Consider the following 24,921-nt stretch of genomic DNA (forward strand, 5'->3'; position numbering starts at 1 on the left):
AAAGAAAACAATGATGTGCTTGCTTTTAACAAAACTTTATTCTTTCATGAGTTATTTACAAGTTTCTGACCACTTATAAAATGTGTTCAATGTGCTGCCCATTGTGTTGGATTGTCAATGCAATCCTCTTCTCCCACTCTTCACACACTGATAGCAACACCGCAGGAGAAATGCTAGCACAGGCTTCCAGTATCTGTATACACTGCTATATACTACTATATACACCACAGGAGAAATGCTAGCACAGGCTTCCAGTATCCGTAGTTTCAGGTGCTGCACATCTCGGATCTTCACAGCATAGACAATTGCCTTCAGATGACCCCAAAGATTAAAGTCTAAGGGGGTCAGATCGGGAGACATTGGGGGTCATTCAACTGGCCCACGAAGACCAATCCACTTTCCAGGAAACTGTTCATCTAGGAATGCTCGGACCTGACACCCATAATGTGGTGGTGCACCATCTTGCTGGAAAAACTCAGGGAACGTGCCAGGTCCGAGCATTCACAAATGAACAGTTTCCTGGAAAGTGGTCGCCGTGGGCCAGTTGAATGGCCCCCAAGGTCTCCCAATCTGACCCCCTTAGACCTTCTTCCTATTGAAAAAACAAAAGTTGGATTCAAAATGGCCAACTTCAAAATGGCCGCCATCCTTGAAAAGTTTCCCCCCTCACATATACTAATGTGCCACAAACAGGAAGTTAATATCACCAAACATTCCCATTTTATTAAGGTTTATCCATATAAATGGCCCACCCTGTACATTGTCAGCTGTGAGACCTTATACCTACAGGGCTGCGTCTTTCCAAATCCTGTCCAATCATCTGAATTTATCACAGGTGACTCCAATCATGGCATAGAAACATCTCAGATATGATCAAGAGAAATGGGAGGAGCCAGAGGTAAATTTCAAGCAACATAGTAAAGGGTCGGAATACCTTTGTCTATGCAAAAATTTTGCTTTCTATTTTCATAATGAGGTAACAAGAGCAGAATTATGGGGAAAAATACATTTTTTCCTATTTAGCACAATGCTGTAACATAACAAAATATGAAAAAAGTGAAAAGGATCAGCAAACTTTTCCAATGCATTCTAATATTTTAGATGGGCTAAAGATATTGTGGTATTCCAGTGCGTAACACGTTTGTCTACCTACCCTGTCAGGTAGAAGTTGCTTTATTGTGTCTACTCCGAGCCCACAGTTCATGTTTGCCAGTTATGTATGTTATAATGTATTTTCATACAATGTTCTATAGTTTATGTATATGTAATTTGTTCCAACTATGCAAGAGTTCATTTTGTCTGTGCAGGAGCACTTCAGGACCAATTCCGTGTGTAGAAAGTCTAGGCTGGTGGCAGCCATCTCCTCTCTCTCTAAGTCTATATCTTATAAGATTTCTTCAATCAAGTCTAAGTTTAGTCAAGCTCAACTAAGTCAAGTCAGTCAGTCTGTCCAATTCAAGTTCAGACCAGTCTCAGCTAACGCTAAATATCAAGTTGATCTGCAAGGACTACAAGTCCCATAGTGCCTAGAAGCAAGTGTGGTTCTTTGTTGTATTCTTCAGCGAATATTGTGAACTGTTCATGTTTGTATTGTAAATTCTTGAAGTAACGTTAAAGTGGTTTCCATAACCTGGCATTTAAGGTGTTTTTCGCCCGGCGCCTTGTAGAGGCAACTGGTTATCCTTGGTAGTGTGGAGGTTAAAACTTCTGGCATCACAAACTTTAGTTTAAAGGGTACCACTCATCAAATAAACTTTTGATATATTTTAGATTAATAGCATGTTAATGAAAAATATGCTTCTTTCTATTGTATTTTTCCCGATCTGTCCTGTCAGCAAGCATTTCTGACTCATGCTGGCGTCCTAAACACTCAGAGCTGCCAGCCTGCTTTGTTCACAGCCAAACAGGCTGTGAACAAAGCAGGCTGGCAGCTGTGAGTGTTCTCCTTTGTGAACAAAGCAGACTGGCAGCTCTGAGTGTTTAGGACTCCAGCATGAGTCTGAAATGCTTGCTGCCAGGACTGGTAGGGAGACCCCTAGTGGTCATTTCTTCAAAGTGGAAAATGAAATAGAAAGAAGCATATTTTTTAATAACATGCAATTGTGAAGTTATTCTGCATACATTAATCTATAATATATCAAAAGTTTTTTTGATGAGAGGTACCCTTTAACTACACAACACTTACTTAGGCCACCACAATATAAGCTCCTACTCCTGGTTAACATGCCCTTTTGGCCCAGATGTTAGGACTTGTTTCTACCTAAAGCAGCTTTGTCCCAGGGGTCTACGAAGCCTTTTATACATTGTGGTCTACCAAGCCTTTTATACATTGGGGTCTATCAAGCCTTAAAGGAAAACAGTCAGCTTGCTCCCTCTGCACTAAGCAACTGCTAACTGGCACAGGCGGGGTAACTATCACTCTGATGTCAGCAGCCGCCGTCCGCAGCGCCGCCCAGCTCATCAAAATTCCTCCCGCCTATTCATTACAGAGCGGTGAAAAGAGGGAGAGGCAGAGGGACGGGAGGAATATTGATGAGCTGAGCGGCGCTGCAGCCGCTGATGTCAGAGTGCCAGTTACGCATGTGCCAGTTATCACTTAACCCCTACAGGACCCATGACGTAACGTTACGTCCCGGCACCCTGGGTCTTAAGGACCAAGGACGTACATTTACGTCATGGGTAGTTCTGGTTCCCGCCGTGCGCCGGACGGGGATCGGGCCGGGATGCCTGCTAAAATCATTCAGCAGGCATCCCGTGCAAATGCCCAGGGGGGGTCATCAGACCCCCCCCCCCCCATGTCGGCGATCGCGGCAAATCGCAAGTGAATTCACACTTGCGATTTGCGCGATTCCGGGTCTATAGTGACCCGGTGACCTGGAATGTAAGGGGGATCGCGGGTGTCTAAGACACCCAGGATCCTTCTGAAGCGATAGGAGTGAGGTGGCAGGGGTGCCACCCCTCCTATTCCTGCTATTGGTGGTCTAGACGCAACCACCAATAGCAGATCGGGGGCGGGGGGGGGGGGGGGTTAACGTTTGTTTTCCCCGTCCTGCTCACGACAATAGGCGGGGCAGGACGGGGAAACGACGGGGACCGGCGCTGAAGATCCACTTACCAATCCGGGCGACGGAGATCGGCTGGCGGCGACGATGTGCGGCTGGATCGGACAGAAGCCGGTGAGTTGCCTAGCAACATCTGCAGGGTACAGTTTGAGACCATTATACAGTGGTCTCTAACTGTAGCCCTCCAGATGTTGCAAAACTACAACTCCCAGCATGCCCAGACAGCTGTTTGGGCATGCTGGAATATGTAGTTTTGCAACAGCTGGAGGGCTACAGTTTCAGACCACTATATAGTGGTCCCTAAACTGTAGCCCTCCAGATCTTGCAAAACTACAACTCCTAGCATGCCCAAACAACTGTTTTCTGTCTGGGCATGCTGGGAATTGTAGTTTTGCAACAGCTGGAGGACCACAGTTTGGAGATCACTTTGCAGTGGTCTCTAAAACTGTAGACTTCCAGATGTTGCAAAACTGCAAATCCCAGCATGTCCAAACAGCAATCAGCTGTCTCGGCATGCTGGGAGTTGTAGTTGCGTACCTCCAGCTATTGCATAACTACATCTCCCAGCATGCCCTTCGGTGATCAGTACATGCTGGGAGTTGTAGTTTTGCATTAGCTGGAGGCAGACTGGTTGGAAAATACTGAGTTAGGTAACAGAACCTAACAAGGTTTTCCAACCAGTGTGTCTCCAGCTGTTGCAAAAGTACAACTCCCAGCATGCATGGTCTGTCAGTACATGCTGGGATTTGTAGTTTTGAAACAGCTGGAGGTTTGCCCCCCCCCCCATGTGAACGTACAGAGTACATTCACACAGGCAGGTTTACTGTAAGTTTCCTGCTTCAAGTTTGGGCTACACTAACTACACTAACACCTACTAAAGAGTAAAACACTACATATACACCCCCTTACACTGTCCCCCCCCCCCCCAATAAAAATGAAAACCGTATTGTATGGCAGTGTTTCCAAAACGGAGCCTCCAGCTGTTGCAAAACAACAACTCCCAGCATTTCCGGACAGCCACTGACTGTCCAGACATGCTGGGAATTTAGCAACAGCTGGAGGCACCCTGTTTGGGAATCACTGGTGTAGAATACCCCTATGTCCACCCTATGCGATCCCTAATTTAGTCCTCAAATGCGGATGGTGCCCTCTCACTTCGGAGCCCTGTTGTATTTCAAGGAAACAGTTTAGGGCCACATATGGGGTATTTCCGTACTCGGGAGAAATTGCACTACAAATTTTGGGGGGCTTTTTCTCCTTTTACCCCTTATGCCCTATACTTTTTATTTTCACAAGCGTTAAAAGGAAAAAAAGACCCCCAAAATTTGTGGCCGATAATTTATTATTTTTCTTCAGCTACCTGGGACTCACCTCGAGCTGCTGGGGCCCGACTATCTGTTTACACGCTGACTCTATCTACTTGCTGTGGACAGGTCAGTGGAACTGGCTTCTATTTCTATCATATGTATCCTTTATTGAAACACATGGAGAATATTACTTGATTCTGTTCTAAATTTTGGGTTCACAGTCATCAACTATACCTGGAACTAATTGAATCTGGTTTATATGGGATATCCAATATGCACAGATCTCCATATCAGGGTATGCAATGGCTCCAATGTCTCTATTTTTTGGGTTTACACTGTGGTTGTATACTACATTTTTTGCGTTTATCTTTTTGTTTAGACCTAACGTTGCTCTTTGGTCTATCACCATTTATTATCGATTATGGCGCCCACCACATACTAACAACTGTGGTAAGATAAATTGCTAAGCTATTTGGATTAATTCTATGAGTACCCTCTGAGATTAGATGTCTCATGTTCTGTAATTTATTTTTGCATGAAATATTACATGGAGTGAACCTAGAAATATTCTGAAGATTATTTCTCTGCTACCATTTTGACCTGTACATGATATTGTTACACATCGTATATTCTTGATACTCCGTAATGTATACCATTTTTCTAGTGTCTCTGTTCATCTATACTTTGACATCTAGACACTGACATTATCATGACATACATTCAAGTTTGACTGTCCCTGACCACTGAGACCGACTTTTATATATTTCCATCTATCTTAATGCATCTGTCTTATGTTAATCGTTCATTATCTAAGTGTTAACCCACTAACGCTTTAATGTACTAATATCTTCTTATCGTTGTATATACTTGTTGTCCTCTTGTCTCCTGATGAGCCTACGTATCCACATTAGGCGAAACGCGTTGGTGGAAGAGGCTAACTTATCTGTATTTATTGTCTCTATGTTCCCTGTTCCTATCCACACTTAGTTTAGGAGCCCCCCTAGATAGGTAGGGCTCAGAGTGTAGGCACTCACCTGTACCCTCACCCCCTTCCCATTATTAGTTAACACTTTTTGATAACAATTTTATAACTAATTAAAATAAGATTTGATATCTAAGCCTTATTGGTGATATTTCGCTCATGATACATACTATTTATTTTCACCAAGGGATATCTATATCAATTTTTGGGTTGAGAAAACCAATTATCTAGATTTTCTCTTGATTTTTTCAAAAATAGTGACCAAAATACTACGTATAAACAAAGACTTTTTTTTTGCTAAGAATATTAAGAAGGATGAGTAGTTTATCAGGTGTACTTTACTAGTGAGAGGTCACATTGCTGCTGTCTTCTGGGGAACATATTGTGGTTGGGAATCTAGGGACTTTTCAAACCACTACATACAATGACTGGGTCCACACAAAGCTACAGACCCAACAAATTAAAAAAATTAATATAAATAAACAACAGGTACTTTAGCCCTCCATCAGTATACTATAAATGTCTTGAATATCATTTGCTTTCAGTTTGTCCAGTAAGACACAATTCTATGGTCATAAGTCCTGGCCTATGGTCCGAAAGTCTCCAATTCACATCATAGAGATCTATGATGCAATCGGTCTGGGCCATTAGACCTGTGAGTGAGCTGTAATAAGAGCACAGAAAAACTAGAAAACAACTAGCAAGGAATGGTAATGCTGAAATTCCGAATACTAGGGGAACAACATCAGCGACACAAAGGAATACAAAAAAAAAAATTAATTATCACATACTGTCCTTATAAATATGACACCTTGTTCATAGAAAATATTTAATCATCACAATCGACCAATCTCTAAAGGCAACTTAAATTCGAAATACAAAACACAGCGTGAAGAATCTATACATGGCATAAAGTTCCAGATTTCTACAATGTGGTTATTAATGTGTCACAATTTTGTGCAGCTCTAACAATGTTAGATGATTGAGAATAATGATTATGATAAAAAAAATAAAAATAAACAATAACAAGTGTATTGGGACAGACTGAATGCTTTGCCTGAAGAAGACACGTGGTGAATCAAAGATGAAGAGCACATCTGCCAAGGAAGGTTTTCTGCAATCCCGATAGAAGCGGGGTTCTCTCTGTAGTACCGTCAGGGCAGAACACTTTCTTGTATGGTAATGTCTATAGTTTCACTGAGCATTTCTATCACAGTTCATTGTGGGAGAGCCCATCCTTAGAAATACGACTTGTTAAGTCCTGAAGATGCTTCTTTACCTAAAGAGGACGAGAAATAAAGTGTTAGTTCACTTAAAGGAAAACTGTCAGCCTGTTCACCCACACTAAACCCGATACACTGGGTCATAATGTGGGTGCACAGGAGTCAGACGATGGGTCACTTAGAGCTGGGCGGTATGACCAAATATGTGTATCACAGCATTTTTGAAACTTATGGCGGTTGCACGGTATTTAACGGTATTTCTTTCACCCCCCCCCCAAATCATGTGACCCGAGAGTGCTGTTCTGCTCCCCCCACCCACCAAATCATGTTACCCGCCAGCGCTGTTCTGCTCCCCCCCTCCCAATTAATTATCAGCCCAGCGGGGTACTATTGACATGTGTCACCCGCAAGCACTGCCCTCCTCCTCTTTGTTGGGGGCCGCCGGCGATGGAACTCTATACTGTACACCAGTGGTCTCCAACCTGCGGACCTCCAGCTGTTGCAAAACTACAACTCCCAGCATGCCCGGACAGCCAACGACCACTGGAGTACAGTATAGAGTTCCAGCGCTGGCGGCCCCCAACAAAGAGAAGGAGGGCAGTGCTTGCGGGTGACACATGTGAGTAGTACCCTGCTGGGCTGATAATATATTGGGGGGGGAGCAGAACAGCGCTGGCGGGTAACACGATTTGGGGGGAGCAGAACAGCGATGGCGGGTCACATATGATTAGTTCCCCGATGTGGGGACAGCACTGCGCTGGGCTGATAATTCATTCCCAAGGGGGAGGGGCCCAACCGGTATTGCGGTATGGGAAAAATTCATATCGTGCAGCCCAAAAATTTCGGTAAAACCGGTATACCGCCCAGCCCTAGGGTCACTTACTAAAATCCATTCTGTAGGTCCAGAGATATGTTCCCTATAAGATCCTTTTCTTTATTCCCTGAATTGAGCACAGGAGGCGGGGCCCGGACATCTTAATTTACTTGTACATATGCTTGTCCTGTGACTCCACATCCTAGTGCCGCCCATCACTAGGACGTGGAGTCACAGAACATGCATATGTAAATTGAGCCGGTGGGGCCTTGCCTCCTGTGCGTAATTCAGGGAATAAAGAAGAGGATCTTATAGGGGACATATCTCCGGACCTACAGAACAGATTTTAGTAAGTGACCCATTGTCTGACTCCTGTTCACCCACACTATGACGCAGTGTATTGGGTTTAGTGTGGGTGAACAGGCTGACAGTTTCCCTATAAAGGAATGTATTATCAGAAAATGACCAACTGCTTAGTTTAACATTAAAAAAAAAAAAAAATTGGGGTAATTTTTTCTTCTTCTAATATTCCATTTTACTATCTAGATAAAAAAATAAAAAATCCGAAAATCTTGAAGTTTTCATTCTGGCCACAAAACCTAACAATAAGATGACACTTTATGTTCTGTAGAGAAAAAAATTTCAGCAGTCTCCTAACTACCATCACGGGTAAGATTACAGAAGGGATCAGGCCATTCACAATAAGTCATGGTGAAATCCAGCCACCCCCTCCGTACAATGATCTCTGCACAGGTCACAGAGCATGCGTAGGATAATCTCTTACAGAAGCCAATGAGCCCTCTCCAGTCTATTGTCACCATGGGGTTTGCTGTCCATGGGATTTTCTGTAAAGCATATCAGATTTCACAGCCAGACTGCTGCTATAGGAAGTGTTCAAGATTCCACAGCCAGACTACTATAGCTGTCCTGACATATAGTATGTTTCAGTAAATTTCTGCAGACCAATGACAACAATTCTAGAGCATTTATTGTTATTCCTAACCAATCCCCTTGTCAATAGCATGTCTGGCACTGTCAGCACTGATTGGACAGCAGCTGCATCTTTATTCCCCTTCACCTTTCCTCTCCTCTGTCTCCTTAATTTACTGTGGGGATTGCTGAACATTTGCAGAGAGGCTGCAGGTAGGGAAGGAAGAAGGACAGGCTGCTGGGTCTATGCCTTAACCCCTTGAGAATGTAGAGCATACATTTAGGAGCTGAGTTTGCTTCAAAACTGGTGAGTAATGGCTGCTATAAGCAGCCAGGGCTCACCGCTAATACCAGCATTATCCCTTTAGATCCTACAAGAGATGAGCGAAGTTACAGTACTTTGATTCTGCACGAACCTCGCGGCTCGGCGGTTGCTGACTTTAGCCTGCATAAATTAGTTCAGCTTTCAGGTGCTTCGGTGGGCTGGAAAAGGTGGATACAGTCCTAGGAAAGAGTCTCCTAAGACTGTATCCACCTTTCCAGCCCACCGAAGCACCTGAAAGCTGAACTAATTTATGCAGGCTAAAGTCAGCAACCGTCGAGCCGCGAGGTTCGTGACGAATTGAATTACTGTAACTTCACTCATCTCTAGATCCTACAATTAAAGTTGATCACAGGATGTAAAATGGGCAAAATACTGGTGGGGGTGGGTTAATGGGGACATCTGCAGTGAAATCATGGGGTCCCGTTCAATAAAGAAGGCCGCCTGAAGGTTCTTGCCTGCGTCTGTGCTGTTGGATCTAAACTCTTATACAGACAGCCTCAGCAGACTATAGTAGCAGAGCGCTGATAACTCTGATCAATGTTATGCTAAGTCAAAGCTTTCAACAGTGTTTGTAATCGAAAGACTGCATGAAATAGTCCCCAATGGGAACTAAAAAATAGTGGGGAAAAAAGTGTTAACTGAATAAGCCCCTCCCTTGATAAAAGTTGAAATCCCCCCCTTGTTCCATTTTTTCAAATAAAATGTAAAAACAAAAATAAACAAAAACATATTTGGTATCAAAACATGCAGAAACGTTTGAACTCATAAAATATAATGTTTATGATCCCGAACTGTCATGGCACCAAATAAATAAATAAAAACATTGCATAGTCCAGATTTGCTGATTTGCATATTTTTGGTTACTTCATATACCAGGAAAAAAAACGATCAAAAGCGATCAAAAAAAGCCCATTAAAACAAACATGGTACCATTAAAAAAACAACAGATCACAGCACAAAAAAATAAATAAAAAATTAGCCCTCATACTGACCATGTAAAAAAAGATTATAGGGGGTCAAAAAAAGACAATTTTAAGCCTAATCTTTTTTTTTTTTTTTTTTTTTTTTTACAAAAAGTTATAACTTTTAAATGGGTTTTGTTTTTGGTTTTGCAGTAGATTTTGTGGTAAAATGAGTGATGTCATTACAAAGTACAATTTGTCCTGCATAAAACAAGCCTCATATAACCCTGGAGGTGGAAAGTTGACAAAGCTATGGCTATTGAAATACGAGGAGGATAAAAAACAAAACAAAAAAAAAAACACGGCACAAAAATTAAAAGTCACGGCATCCTCAAGGGGTTAATAAGATATATTACAAATGCAGATATATTCAAGATAGCCTAGGTCATCCTACTGACAAAATCGACCTGCAAACTTGGCTCCATACCCTTTGCCTCTTAAAGGGGTTATCCAGGGAAAAACTTTTTTTTTTATGTATATCAACTGGCTCCAGAAAGTTAAACAGATTTGTAAATTACTTCTATTAAAAAATCTTAATCCTTTCAGTACTTATGAGCTTCTGAAGTTTAGGTTGTTCTTTTCTATCTAAGTAATCTCTGATGACACGTGTCTCGGGAACCGCCCAGTTTAGAAGAGGTTTGCTATGGGAATTTGCTTCTAAACTGGGCGGTTCCCGAGACAAGTGTCATCAGAGATTACTTAGACAGAAAATAACAACCCTAACTTCAGAAGCTCATAAGTACTGAAAGGATTAAGATTTTTTAATAGAAGTAATTTACAAATCTGTTTAACTTTCTGGAGCCAGTTGATATATATAAAAAAGTTTTTTCTGGAATACCCCTTTAAATGAAGTTGGATGAGGCCCTGTCTTGGAAAGACAGCCTGAGCCCCTTTGTTGTAGTATTGGTACTGGTCAGCAATAAACCAATCAGATATTTATGGTTTGGCCCATCATTATGACAAATGTTACCAATATATAAAATTTAAACAAAAACAAATACCCAAAATTCAGAAGCCTTTGGGTACAGACCTTGTAGCCGAGCTCCTTGATCTTATCGGTGAGGGCATTGTACTTCTCTTTGCTTTTCTTGATATGCTCCTTGTCCCCGGTCTCTGCGATGTGCTTAAGCTTCTCGTGCGAGATTTCGAGCTGCTTCTGATAATGTTGGTGTTTCTCAATTTTTGTTTCAAAATGTTTCAGCTCTTCCTAAAATAAAAATAAAATAAAAAATAAAGGAAAAAAAAAAAAAAAAAATGGTCAACTCAGCAACTTTTCCTCTTGGCAGGTTTTTAAAATCCCCCCCCCCCCCATAAGTCTAATGGAGGCAGGTTTTTGGATATATGCCTTTACCTTAAATGAGTCCAGCTCGCTTTCAGAAAAGTTTGCTTTCCTTGCCATGTCCCACAAGTCATTTACTTTTGGTTCATTAAAATCTAAAAACAATAAAACAAATATAGTACGACTTAAAGGTCAACATACATGTAGATATACTCTTATCTGCAAACACGTGGCATGACTTATCTTGTAGGAATTCTGACTTGCATTTGGCCAAAATTTTGCAACAGCTGGAGACACTTTGGAAAAGACTGCTTTAGATGGTGGATTAAATTGCAGTGATGTTTTATATACCGGAGTACTACTTTAAATTTTATAGAATTTGAAACTCATATTGACCAGGATCCCCTGCTTGTTCAGTGTCTGAACAGAGCTTTCCCCCATAATCTTCACATCAGGTATAGTTTAGGAAAAAAACTTACAAAGCCTCTTGGATTATAGCAGATCAGCTAAATGTTATAATAGTGTAGCAGAATTATAAATGCAGCTCTGAAGTATAACACTATCTTTACTTAAAGGGGTACTCCACTGGCCAGTGTTCTGAACATTTAGTTCCGAACACTGTGTGCGCGTGCTGCGGGGGTCAGCCACGCCCCCTCGTAATGTCACGCCACGCCACCCTCAATGCAAGTCTATGCCATAGACTTGCATTGAGAGGGCATGGCCTGATGTCACAAGAGGGCGTGGCCAAACCCCACAGCGCACACAGCGTTCGGAAGTAAATATTCAGAACACTGGCCAGTGGAGTACCCCTTTAAAGTGGTTTTCCAAAAGATAGGGGATAGGTGTCTGACTCCCCGAGATCTCCTGCCTGGCTCTCCTCCTGCATGGAGTCGGTTGGAACGTGCCTTCCATTCATCGCTATGGGAGAGCCGAAGCGCTGTACTCTGGTATCTCCGGCTCTCCCATAGAGATTGAGGGGGCGGGTCGACCACAGCTTCGTGTGGTGGTCTACACAACTCCATGCATGGGGAGATTCAGGGTGCCAGGCAGGAGATCGGGGTGGTTCCAGCCGTCCACATGACCTGACACTCCCCTGTCCCCTATCCTAAGCTGGACTAATCCTTTAAGAATCAGTAATTCAACAAATTTACAAAATTTACGCAACCGGTATGTGTCGAGGAAAGTACACTTTAAAAATGACCACTTTCACTTCATCATTCCCAAGAGATCTAAAGCACACATCATAGTAACGCACCTCTTTCACCACTATAACCGCCATGACTTATTTTCCGAAGACGTTCAAATCCTTGGTTTATGCTTCGGAGTTTATCCTTCAGGTCGGTATGTCTGCTGTGTAAGTCTTCTGCCTTAATCTCATGTTCATCAGGACTGATGACATTTTTGTGGATTTCTGTTGCCAATATAAAAAAAAAAAATAAAATGTGAGCCTTGGGTATATTTAGTCCTGGAATTAAAATCCTGGAATTCAAACTAGACTATTCTTGTTTAACTTTGCTGCCTCATTTAGATACCCCAAATTAAAGGCTGACCAATTTAGTGTGCCTATGTACTATTCTTGTTTAACTTTGCTGCCTTATTTAGATACCCCCAAATTAAAGGCTGACCAATTTAGTGTGCCTATGTACTTTCTACAGTGAATATTACTTCATCTTTCAAACAAAGATTGGCTATTAGGGTAGGTACACACTACAGAATTGCGGCCAACGGCGACTGCATCAGTCAACACTACCGTGCGGACATTGCCATCCCCATAGACTGCAATGTCTGTGGCGTGGATTCCACCTAAAGAATGAGAGAGAACATTCTTTTGGTGGGGGAATTTTGGCGGCCCAATATCCGCCACTGTGCAGCGGAATCCCATTGCCTGCAGTGAGATTTTGCTGCATCAGAATTCCACTCGTAAGTTCTGTAGTGTGAACCTAGCCTCAGAGTAACCTATCTAGTATGAAGTCAGTGTGAAGGACATGGACTGAGTAGTCTAGCTCTAGCCATGTATTTATGGCCGTGAATAAGACCTGCTACAGGGCAAAAGTGGTGGCCTGTGTACACACAGCCATCCCTGGTTGAGTCCCACATCTCTGGAGCAGGAACTGGCAAGGCTGGTGGGCTGGCTATAGCTATTTGCCTAGAAGGACCTGGAAAGTGCTGCTGTCTGGAGTCTGCTCCTGGGGCCTCACCGGAGCCATACTGCCCAGTCCTGACCACTAAGTGTCTGCTGTGTGTGTTCAACAAGCTGGGAAGAAAGAGAGCACATCTAATTGGTTGCTACGGACAAATGCACCTCTTTTCCTCTGCACAGGTTTTGATAAATCTCCCCCACTATCCTTAGCAACCAGCTTGGCATAATACAGATGTTAAGCTCAAAAAATTGGAAACAAAAAAAGTGAAGCCCCTTTATAACTAAAAGAGGGGGAAAAAAAAACAAGATAAGTGTCAAATCTCTCATATATATATATATATATATATATATATATATATATATATATATATATATATAACTCAATGGCCCTCATTTACTTAGAAAATCGGGTTGTAAGTCTATCTTGTTTCCTTACCCGACTGCTTTTTTCCCCTGGTATTTATTATTATGTCGCATCCTGTTTGTCGCACGTGGGTTTTGTTGGTTTTGGTTTCCAACTCCTCTGAGTTGTCGGGAAAAAATCCACAACAATTCAACACATTTTGGTTGGAAACCTTTATAAATACGTGGGAAAACTCAGAAATGTCGGGTTACGCCCCTTTTTAGGGGTTGGGAGAATCCAAATCGGGTCCGTCGGGAAAAAATTTTGCATCGTGTCGCAGACTGGCGCACGATGTCTGCGACATGTCGCAGACAAAGATGCGACAAAAAAAACCCGACAAAACAAGTCGGGTTTAGAATAGGAAATGAGGGCCATTGTGTGTGTGTGTGTATGTTCCAGCATCACGTCCAACTGGCTAAAGATATTAACATGAAACTTTGTACACATGTTACAACAAACATAGGATAGGTAATTTAACCCTTACTCACCCCTATTTGCCAGGGTCGGGGTTTTTGTTTAAAGTCCCATACAAGTCTATGGGAAATATATTTTACTGCATAACTTCCAAACGGCTGGAGATATTTCGATAATACTTGGTCATATGTTACTTATATGTCCACTTAAAATATAGGATAGTTAATTTAACCCTTAACTACCCCCAATTGTGAGGGTCAGGGTTTTTCTTTAAAGTCTCATGCAAATCTATGGGAAATGTATGTTCTCACATAATTTCCAGACTGCTGGAGATATTTCAATAATACCTGGTACACTTATTACTTATATGTCAAGTAAAATATATGATAGTTAAATTAACCCTTACCTACACCCATATATAAAAGATGGGTTTTTGTTTCAAGTCCCATGCAAGTATATGGGACTTCCAGTACCTTACTCCACAAGCTCCGCTCTGCATCTCTTGGTGAAGGTGCAATCTGGCTTGCAAGACACACCCCATCTCACAAAGACACGCCCACTGTTTAAGCCCCACCCCTTTTATTTTCTACCCTTTTTGTGCATAGGTCTGGCTTGCAAATCACACCCAGTCCCACAAAGCCACGTCCCCTTCTATTTTCAGCTTACAATATTTTCATCACAAATCAGTCCCACCTGAGGACAGAATATGAGGATGGGACATAAGGACGGGATAGGAGGTCGAGATGGGAGGTCGAGATGGGAGGACAGGATATGACAACAATATAGGAGGATGGGATATGAAGTCAAAAACTTCCTCCTTTGTGGATTTTCCTCCCCAACAAAGGAAAAACTGGGCAGTGCCGGGTACTCAGCTACTAAATAAATAAATAAAGGTCTACTGAACAGTTTTTATTTCTACACATTGATACTGTACTGACACAGTTACAACATTCTCTTAGTCTATGTTGTACATCAGAATAGTCATCAGGCCTATTCTAGGGTGTAGTGTTACAACCATATTACACAATTCTTGAACATTTCAGAAAACCCTTTTACAGGCTCAGTTGTATTTAAAAGTGTCGCTTTCACCTTAGACCATCAGTACTGGAAGGTTCCATTCTTTACTGAATGTCTTTTGAATAAACTTGCAACATATCAAAAATTGAGGTCACACTCCTTAGACCTGCTGTGACTGCGAGTTACAGCTGAGTGAAGTGTGCAGCAGCGCTCCATTACTCATGGCTGTCCCTCACACTTAACCCTTTGACTGTACAAGTCTACAGAGTGAAAAGGTGGGCAGGAGCAGCATTTCAAGGAGTAAGCGCTGACGGACACTTCATAGGGTCATAACACGCAATCCTGACGGGTCTGAGGAGTGAGGCCCAGTGCATCTGGACAACATATCAAAAAGTTTTTCCAAATAACAGTGACACTTTAAGAAGCTACAAAATATTCTTTCTTGCTAAAATAGGATTCAGTCTATATACAAAAGAGGTCATCATCTCTACCCTGAAAGGTGCCCATACACTGCCAATAGCTGTCAGCCATCTCTCCCTTCTCACCCTAAGAAGGGAAGGAAAAGCAGCTGGCAGATGGCTTAAGCAGCGGTTTATTTCCTAAAATAACAAAATGGGTAGTTGAAATCCTGTTATACATCTGTTTGGGGGAGAGCTGGGGCGCCCCCATAAGTATTGTCAATCCCAGCGGTCAGACGTCAACTGATCAGATACTCTTTACCCAACTTGCAAATAGGTTACCAGGTTTTCACACAAATAACATTCATCACTTATGATTTTACCACAACTATAACACAAAGCACAAAGAAATTTTACTTTTACGCCCCCCCCCCCCCCCACACCCACATTTCGAAATTTTGTGATAGCAAGACTAAAATAAAAAAGCAAAAAACACCACAAATAAAACAAATAGACTGGAGCCATTGAGTTTGCCTTCACGTCTCGAGTTACTACTAAATGTCCGTTTGGCTACAAAACAAATGTCAGCTAAGGTTGCGGATTAGATACGCGCAAGTCAATCGCCAGCAGCTTACACAAAGCCCTTTAAGACCTCTACTTTGTCATCCTCACCTGCCCCTCACCCTGAAAAGAGCAAAGTATTATTTATCAAAATCCTCCAGCAAACATCAATGAAAACACTACACTGTGCTCCCGTCCGGACCAGCTGCCGCAATATTTTTGATCTTTCCATGAAAGTGTTATATCCAGCATTTAATGGTTTCCGTGCTGACAATGCTCCAAAATTCTGCCCTATGCTTTACCTTATCAAACAAAAACTACTCAGACACGTCCGATTGTAATTGTATTTTAATGCGATCTTTCAATCCGACAACAAGGACCAGACAAGAAGATTAATTCAATAGTATATAAAACTTCAAAGGTGTTGGCATCAATAGAGATTATGGTTGAAACTGCATCTAGAGTAAGACGTGCTCAAGGGGCCGCAAAGTTAGCTGCTCACAACTTATCTGTCTTAAAACTCTATGAGCAAAATTAAAGGGGTACTCCACTAGCCAGCATTCGGAAGTAAAGGTTTCAAATGCTGTTTTCACGCTGCCGGGGTCGGCCTTGCCCCTCATGACGTCATGGCCACGCCCCCTCAATGGAAGTCTATGGGAGGGGGCGTGACACCCCTCCCATAGACTCGCATTGAGGGGGCGTGGCCGTGATGTCATGAGGGGCAAGGCCGACCCCGGCAGCGTGAAAGAAGCATTCGAAACATTTACTTCCGAACGCTGGCCAGTGGAGTACCCCTTTAAGTAAGAAATGCAGAACTGTGGGTCCTTCTGTGCAGTGTAATAACTCATTGACTTGACATGACACAGTTGGTTTATCTGCAACACTACAGCAAACTAACAGTACATTATTGTAATATAGGGTGACATTTATTAAGCTGTGTCAGCAGTGCAGATACCCAAATGTTGCTTATTTATGTGCATAAATGGTGATATTTTTGCCGAAAAATAAGCAAACTCTGGAGCATGTACGCTGCCCGAGACAAAAGGGCACCTGATCTTGTTTTCCGATTATTCTTTGCAAAATGTCGACCCAGAAAACATGAAAATAGCAGGCACCGGTAGAACATGATGGCTAGGACTGCTCAGAAATGCTCCGTCTCCATAGACTGCAATGCATTTCCGAGCAGATTCCTCTGAAAGAATTGACATGTCAATTCTTTTGACGAAGGCCGGGATTGGGATTTCCATGGCAGATGTTTCCGACACAGAACTTCCGCCATTTGCACAGTGCAGCAGAAATCCATTGATTCTGCTGATCTGCACGATCAAGCAGTCCATTCTGCGAAACGGACCGTCTCTGCTTTTCCAGCTCCTATGGAGCTGGTTATATGTGTCTCTCCCTTCCTCCATTGAAGATGTACTCATGCCTTCATCAATAAGCTGCACCCAACTTTTCCATGAATGACCGGTGAGTGCGTTCTCATTTCTTTCTCGTGCAAAATCCCATTGAAACCAATAGGACTCTGTGGAATGGAAGTTCTGTCGTGTAAACATGGCCATAGGATGAAAAAGAAGGATAAATCGCTTCTCAGGTGCAAGTAAGAACTGGTCTTTATTCCAGACAATATTACAATACAAACACACAAAAAAGCTAACACCAACGCATTTCAGGTGCTTAGGGGCCTTTGTCATGGCCCTTTGTGTACAAAACAGGTTGGCGTTTATTCCAGACACCATTACAGCACACGTCACGCAAGAAAATTAAGACTGGTTTTTACTTGCTCCCTTGGGATTCTAATAAAATTAGCTAGAAACAGTGAGAATTCGCATTACCTTTAAATGGGATATCCAGGAATAGAAAAACAGAGCTGATTTCTTTCAAAAACAGCTCCCTGCCTGTCTCCAGGTTGGGTGTGGTTCTACAGCTCAGTTCCATTGAAGTGAATGGAGCCAAGTTGTTATACCACACACAACCTGTAGACAGACGTGGAACTGTTTTTGAAAGAAATTGGTTCAGTTTTTCTATTTCTGGATAACCCCTTTAAAGGGGTACTCCGCCCCTTGACATCTTATCCCCTATCCAAAGGACCCCCGCGATCTCTCTGTAGCACCTGGTGTTCGTTTAGAACGCTGGTACGTACGGCAGGGGTCGTGACGTCACGGCCATGCCCCCTTGTGATGTCACACCACACCCCTTCAATGCAAGTCTATGGGAGGGGGCGTGGCAACTGTCATTCCCTCTCCAATAGACTTGCATTGAGGCGGCGTGGTGTGACATCACAAGGGGTGTGACCATGATGTCACGACCCCCGCCGCATGCCCCAAGCGTTCGGAACAGAATGTTCAAAACGCTGGGGCAGTGGAGTACCCCTTAAACATAGAAAACCAGACCAAACAAATATCTGAGTGAGCCTACAACCCCACCCCAAAAGCCCAAATCTACCATCTGAACATGTGAAAGGTCATTATAAATTTAGGCTAACACTAGCCTCATTGCTCACATCTTCCCTGTATTTTAATGCTGACATATCACCACCAATATATAAAAAGATACCATTGTACAGAGCAGTGTTTTCTAACCAAGGTGCCTCCAACTGTTGCAAAACTACAACTCTCAGCATGCTGGGAGTTGTAGTTTTGCAACAGCTGGAGGCACCCTTGTTGGGAAACACTGGTACAAAGAAGTCCTGTTTGTAAACCTATAAAATAGAACTCGATGTTTCTCCATTCGGGACCTACCTTCTGTCCTGCTCACAGTGTCCAGCAATATGTTGTACTCATCAATCTTCTCCCTATGATGGAGGAAATCCCGCCACAAGTTATCCAGCTCCTCTTCGGAAAATTTCCCAGATGTCTTTGCCTAGAATACAAAATGCATGTGTATTACAGCATTATAGGGGTTGTTCAGCTATTTCATTTTAAAAGTATCCAAATTGGGATAAAATAAATAAATACAAAAATGTAATAATAATAAAATTACAGCTGCAGCTAACGATTATTTTAATAATCGATTAGTTGCCAATTATTTCATTGATTAATCGGAAAAAAACTCAAAATGCCCAAAAAAGGGGTTCAGCTGATTCTGATAGAAAAATTATGTACATGGCCATATTAAAAGTTTCTAGCATGTGATGTGACCAAACAGAAGCAATTTTTTTTTTTTTTTTTTTTTTTATGTTTACGCCGGTTGCTGTACAGAAACCAGCATGAATTCGATATTGCCACATCTAACTATCAGAACTATTAAATAAAATGTTAATGATTTACTAACATTTAATTTTTAATAGTTCAGACAGTTAGCCACGCGGCAGTATCAGATATGTAAAAAAAAAAATATTTTAACTTTTTTGTATAGCAATAAGGGGGAGCTAATTTTTATTGGGGGGGGGGGGGGGGGACGCTTTATAATTTCTTTTTTTTTTTACTTTTTATATAGAACTCCAATACGCATGGGGGTATGTGCAGACTGCAGAGCATTGCACCCGACCCATGTCTGTAGTACAGACTCTGTAGTACTACAAACACTAGGGTGCAAATGCTCTGTACACCCCCCCCCCCATGTGTATAGCAGTGTATATATGTAATACATACACACTGCTTTACCCATGGGGTTATGTGCAGAGCATTGCATCCTAGTGTCTGTAGTACAGACACTAGGATGCAATGCTCTGCACATACTACCATGTGTATAACAGTGTGTATGTAGTACACACTTACCCCCATGTGTACAGTAGTGTAAGTGCGTACTACATACACACTGTTATACACATGGTAGTATTTGCAGAGTATTGCATCCTAGTGTCTGTACTACAGACACAAGGTTGCAATGCTCTGCACATACCCCCATTGGTAAAGCAGTGTGTACAGAAACCAGCAGCCTTATGACGCCCGGACAAAGAATCGGATGATTATTTGATAACGGGATTCGTTGACGTTATCGAATTTCATCGATTTTATCGAATAATCGTTGCAGCCCTAAATACAACCATGAATAAGTAAAAAAAAAATCTATAACATGCTTGCTGTACGCACCTGATGGGATACCCCATATTGTAATTTATTGATTAAAGGGGTACTCCGGGGATAAGATGTCTGATCGCGATGGTCCCGCCGCTGGGGACCCCCGTTAGCTCTCCCAATACAAGTCTATGGAAGGGGGCGTGATGGCCCCGTTAACTACCTATAGTCTTCAGGCCTCACCTTGTTCCACAGCTTCTCTAATCGAGGATCATTTAGCACGTCGTTCTCTGTGCCGTCTTTAATATAATTGTTGTCTTCTGTTTGCGTGTTCTTTTTGCCATCCAGCCCATACTTGGCCAGTATTACTATAGACACAAAAATAAAAAAACATATATAATACTATATCAGGAACTAGGGCAGACCCCAATACTCTCTTCTTCTGGATCAATCAAGATATCAAAATGAACAAGACAAAATAATTAGGGTCTGATTAGCCATTAAACTAATCTATAAAGGTCACCCCCTTATTGAGCATGATTGGCTTCATTATGTTAATATGAGCGTTGCAGTGTAAAGAAATGGGGAAGACAAAGCCTCTATAGAGACAGAAGGTGGATTTTAGTTGACCAGAGTTTCCCAACTATTGTGCCTCCACCTCTTGAAGAACGACAATGCCTAGCATGCCTGGACAGCCAACGGCAGTCAGCTAGCTCTAATGGTGTCAAGATGCCGCAGTCAATGGTGACCATGGCATCTAGGTGCTTAGAAGCTGTGTCCTGGTCACTTTCAAGGTCTGATCAACAAACTAGAACGCAATTGCAGGGTGTCGATTGACTGTCATAGCAGGTGGGGGTTTTCTGAAGGCCTGCCATGGCAGGAGTCCAATTACAGCCTACGCTTGACATGATGTAATAGGACATTGGCAGCTTGACAGTTCACTGCAATACATATGTATTGCAGAGACCTGTACAAGAGATTGAGTGATTTTTATCACTAGAAGAAGAAGAAAAGTAGTATTTAAAATGTAAAAAGAAGTGGTATTAAAAATATACAATTGGTTCCAACCCAAAAAACTAGCTCTGATATGACTGTCAATGGAAAAATAAGAGCGTTATGGCTTATAAAATTTAAAACTGGTTGAGTCCTTAAAGGGGTATTCCGAAGAAAGAGAAATGATTGCAAGTCAATAGATGCCAGAAAGTTATACAGATTTGTAAATTATTGTATTAGAAAAAAAAATCTTAATCCTTACAGTACTTTTCAGCTGCTGTATGCTCCAGAGGAAGTTGTGTAGTTCTTTCCAGTCTGACCACAATGCTCTCTGCTGAAACCTCTGTCCATGTCAGGGACTGTCCTGACAGAGCAAATCCCCAAAGCAAACCTCTCCTGCTCCAGGCAGTTCCTGACATAGACAGAGGTGGCAGCAGAGAGCACTGTGGTAAGACTGTAAAGAACTACATAACTTCCTCTGGAGCATACAGCAGCTGATAAATACTAGGAAGCCTAAAGTGAATGCGTGGTGAGTGAGGATGGGCTCAGTGCTTGCCTCGGACATGCCCCTTTTCCTGAGTAGGGGATGTCATAATGATCGAGCAGCAGAACAGAGGGATTTGTGAGCCAAATACAGAAGCCAGACACATAAAAAAATACATGTTAAGAATCTGCATGACCTAGTGAGTAACATATATAAGCATTCTTTTTTTACTGTGATATGACAGGTATGTTTTAAGATTTTTAGTTTACAAAGTAAAAAGTAATTTACACATCTGTATAACTTTTTGGCACCAATTGATTTTTAAGCATTTTTTCCCCTCCTTTAAGGGGTAAACATTTAAGTAGTGTGCAATTCCTTTAGTGGTTTCATTTTCTCATGAAAAGACATCACAGAAAAGACACATCAATGTTTAAAACTAACTAGGAACACACTGAAGAGATTAAGCATTTCACATAAATCATTGACTATTCTTCAGACCTTCACACTTAATGAAGCGGATGTTAACCATCTACAGATAAGTCACCGACCTTGTTTGTCTAATATAATTGGTTATGGTACTTATTGATACTGAATAGTACGTGAATACTGAACAGACTAAAGCAATGGAGAGACGAGCCAACTAATAGGACTTTGTTTATCAATTCTATTGTTCTGCTTGGTCAGGGTCTTAGTGTTCAGACCTCAACTGATTTCTAGAACTACAGTGCATAGGGAAAGTATTCAGCCCCCTTGAACTTTTCGACCTTTTGCCACATTAGGCTTCAAATGTAAAGATATAAAACTGTAATTTTTTGTGAAGAATCAACAACAAGTGTGACACAATCATGAATTTGAACTAAATTTTGTGGATATTTCAAACTTTGTTAACAAATAAAAAACTGAAAAATTGGGCGTGCAAAATTATTCAGCCCCTTTACTTTCAGTGCAGCAAACTCTCTCCAGAAGTTCAGTGAGGATCTCTGAATGATCCAATGTTGACCTAAATGACTAATGATGATAAATTGAATCCAACTGTGTGTAATCAAGTCTCCGTATAAATGCACCTGCACTGTGATAGTCTCAGAGGTCCGTTTAAAGCGCAGAGAGCATCATGAAGAACAAGGAACACACCAGGCAGGTTTGAGATACTGTTGTGGAGAAGTTTAAAGCCAGATTTGGATACAAAAAGATTTCCCAAGCTTTAAACATCCCAAGGAGCACAGTGCAAGCGATAATATTGAAATGGAAGGAGTATCAGACCACTGCAAATCTACAAAGACATGGCCGTCCCTCTAAACTTTCAGGTCATACAAGGAGAAGACTGATCAGAGATGCAGCCAAGAGGCCCATGATCACTCTGGATGAACAGCAGAGATCTACAGCTGAGGTGGGAGACTCTGTCCATAGGACAACAATCAGTCGTATACTACTCAAATCTGGCCTTTATGGAAGAGTGGCAAGAAGAAAGCCATTTCTTAAAAGATATCCATAAAAAGGGTTGTTTAAAGTTTGACACAAGCCACCTGGGAGACACCAAACATGTGAAAGAAGGTGCTCTGGTCAGATGAAACCAAGATCGAACTTTTTGGCAACAATGCAAAACGTTATGTTTGGCGTAAAAGCAACACATCTCATCACCCTGAACACACCATCCCCACTGTCAAACATGGTGGTGGCAGCATCATGGTTTGGGCTTTTCTTCAGCAGGGACAGGGAAGATGGTTAAAATGAATGGGAAGATAGATGGAGCCATATACAGGACCATTCTGGAAGAAAACCTGATGGAGTCTGCAAAAGACCTGAGAATGGGACGGAGATTTGTCTTCCAACAAGACAATGATCCAAAACATAAAGCAAAATCTACAATGGAATGGTTCACAAAAAAACCAGACCTGAATCCAATCGAGAATCTGTGGAAAGAACTGAAAACTGCTGTTCACAAACGCTCTCCATCCAACCTCACTGAGCTCCAGCTGTTTTGCCATACCCCAAGTGACTTACAGCTGTAATCGCAGCAAAAGGTGGCGCTACAAGTATTAACTTAAAGGGGCTGAATAATTTTGCACGCCCAATTTTTCAGTTTTCTATTTGTTAAAGTTTGATATATCCAATAAATTTCGTTCCACTTCATGATTGTGTCCCACTTGTTGATTCTTCACAAAAAAATACAGTTTTATATCTTTATGTTTGAAGCCTGAAATGTGGCAAAAGGTCGAAAAGTTCAAGGGGGCCAAATACTTTCACTATGCACTGTAGCAGGGAGAGATGCACACAGCTGAGCGCTTCTCTTCCAGCTTTTGATTGGTCAAGGTCTTAAAGGGATACTCTCCCCTAGACATCTTATCCCCTATCCAAGGGATAAGATGTCTGATCGTGGGGGTCCCGCCGCTGGGTCTCGGCTGCGGCACCCCAAGACATCTGATGCACGGAGGGAATTTCCTGCGGCACCCGCCGTTCGTTTAGAGCGTCGGGTGCAGCGCTGGAGGATAGTGATGTCACGCCCCCCCCATAGACTGTCATTGAGGGGGCGTGGCTGTGAAGTCACAAGCCTCCGCATCGCCAGTCATCACGCTCGTGCTCCAGATGTCTGGGGTGCCCCAGACGAGATCGGGGGGTCCCCAGTGGCGGGACCTCCGCGATAAGACATCTTATGCCCAATCCTTTGGATGTCTAGGGGCAGGGTACCCCTTTAACACCCCGATCGAACAAAACTTTTGACATCTCCACAACATGTCAAAATTTACATGATACAACATTATTATCTATAAATATTATTTATTTACCTGCCAGAAGCTCCAGCAGTCGGCATTTCTCTTTTCCCTGCCTGCAGATCATCTATTTCTTCTCACCTAAATGTCTATTTACAGGAAATACTAGATATGGAGGAGGGAGATGCATCTATAGATTCTCAAGGTGTTTCTGTAAACCTGAAAGCTTTAAAGCGTTGCTGTCAGTAAAAACAACTTCTGTCATGTCGATCAGACATTTTAGAAGTTGGTAATCACATTGGATATAAGTTCTGAGTCTCGCTGCGATCCTGAGTAATAAGACGGGAAAAAGGGCACATAGCAATCAATTTCCCTGCACAGACTTTTATTCAAAGAAATGTACAGATTTCTCAGCCGGTGCAATGAAGAAAACTGTGTCCCTGTAGCGGAATGTGACCCTCCGCACAGGGACACACTTTTCTGCTTCTGCAGTCAAGCTCCCTCTCACACCCTAACCTCTAATCCTAACCCCTATTCCCTAATCCTAGCCCCTAATCCTAACTGTAAGGGTCACGGCAGGTGGTGGATCCTCTGGGCCTGTGTGGATGATTACGTGAGCCGTGCCAGGGAGCGGAGTCTAAGGTGCCGCTGGTTTTCACCAGAGCCCGCCGCAAAGCGGGATGGTCTTTATGCGGCAGGCGGCACCCAGGTCGCTACACCTGGCACGACTCATCCACACAGGTAGCTGGGATGAAGCATGGTACAGGAGGATAAGACAAGACATGGTCAGGATAGCTGAAGGTCAGGGCAGGCGGCACAGTAGCAGGGTCAGGTAACGGAACAAGGATCAGGAACACAGTAGCTTTCTCTCAGGCACTAGGGCAACAAAGATCCGGCCCAGGAAAGGGGGAGGTGCAGATACTTATAGACAGGGTGCAGGTGATGACACTAGTTAGGGCGTAC

General features: G+C 42.5%; 1 protein-coding gene across 1 annotated transcript in view; it reads right to left on the reverse strand.

The window, feature by feature from the left end:
• Positions 1-6,161: 6,161 nt before the first annotated feature.
• LRPAP1 (LDL receptor related protein associated protein 1) overlaps positions 6,162-24,921 on the reverse strand; it is a 35,359-nt gene continuing 16,599 nt past the window's right edge. Inside the window, exons 3-8 of the mRNA XM_056555029.1 lie at positions 20,017-20,141; positions 18,556-18,676; positions 12,140-12,295; positions 10,957-11,039; positions 10,636-10,812; positions 6,162-6,630 (exon numbers count right to left, since the gene is read on the reverse strand). Of these exons, the coding sequence (XP_056411004.1) occupies positions 6,562-6,630; positions 10,636-10,812; positions 10,957-11,039; positions 12,140-12,295; positions 18,556-18,676; positions 20,017-20,141 (731 nt within the window). The 3' untranslated portion in view covers positions 6,162-6,561. The remainder of the gene's footprint in view (positions 6,631-10,635; positions 10,813-10,956; positions 11,040-12,139; positions 12,296-18,555; positions 18,677-20,016; positions 20,142-24,921) is intronic.

This window comes from Hyla sarda, chromosome 1 (genome assembly GCF_029499605.1).
Source record: "Hyla sarda isolate aHylSar1 chromosome 1, aHylSar1.hap1, whole genome shotgun sequence".
NCBI lineage: Eukaryota > Metazoa > Chordata > Amphibia > Anura > Hylidae > Hyla > Hyla sarda.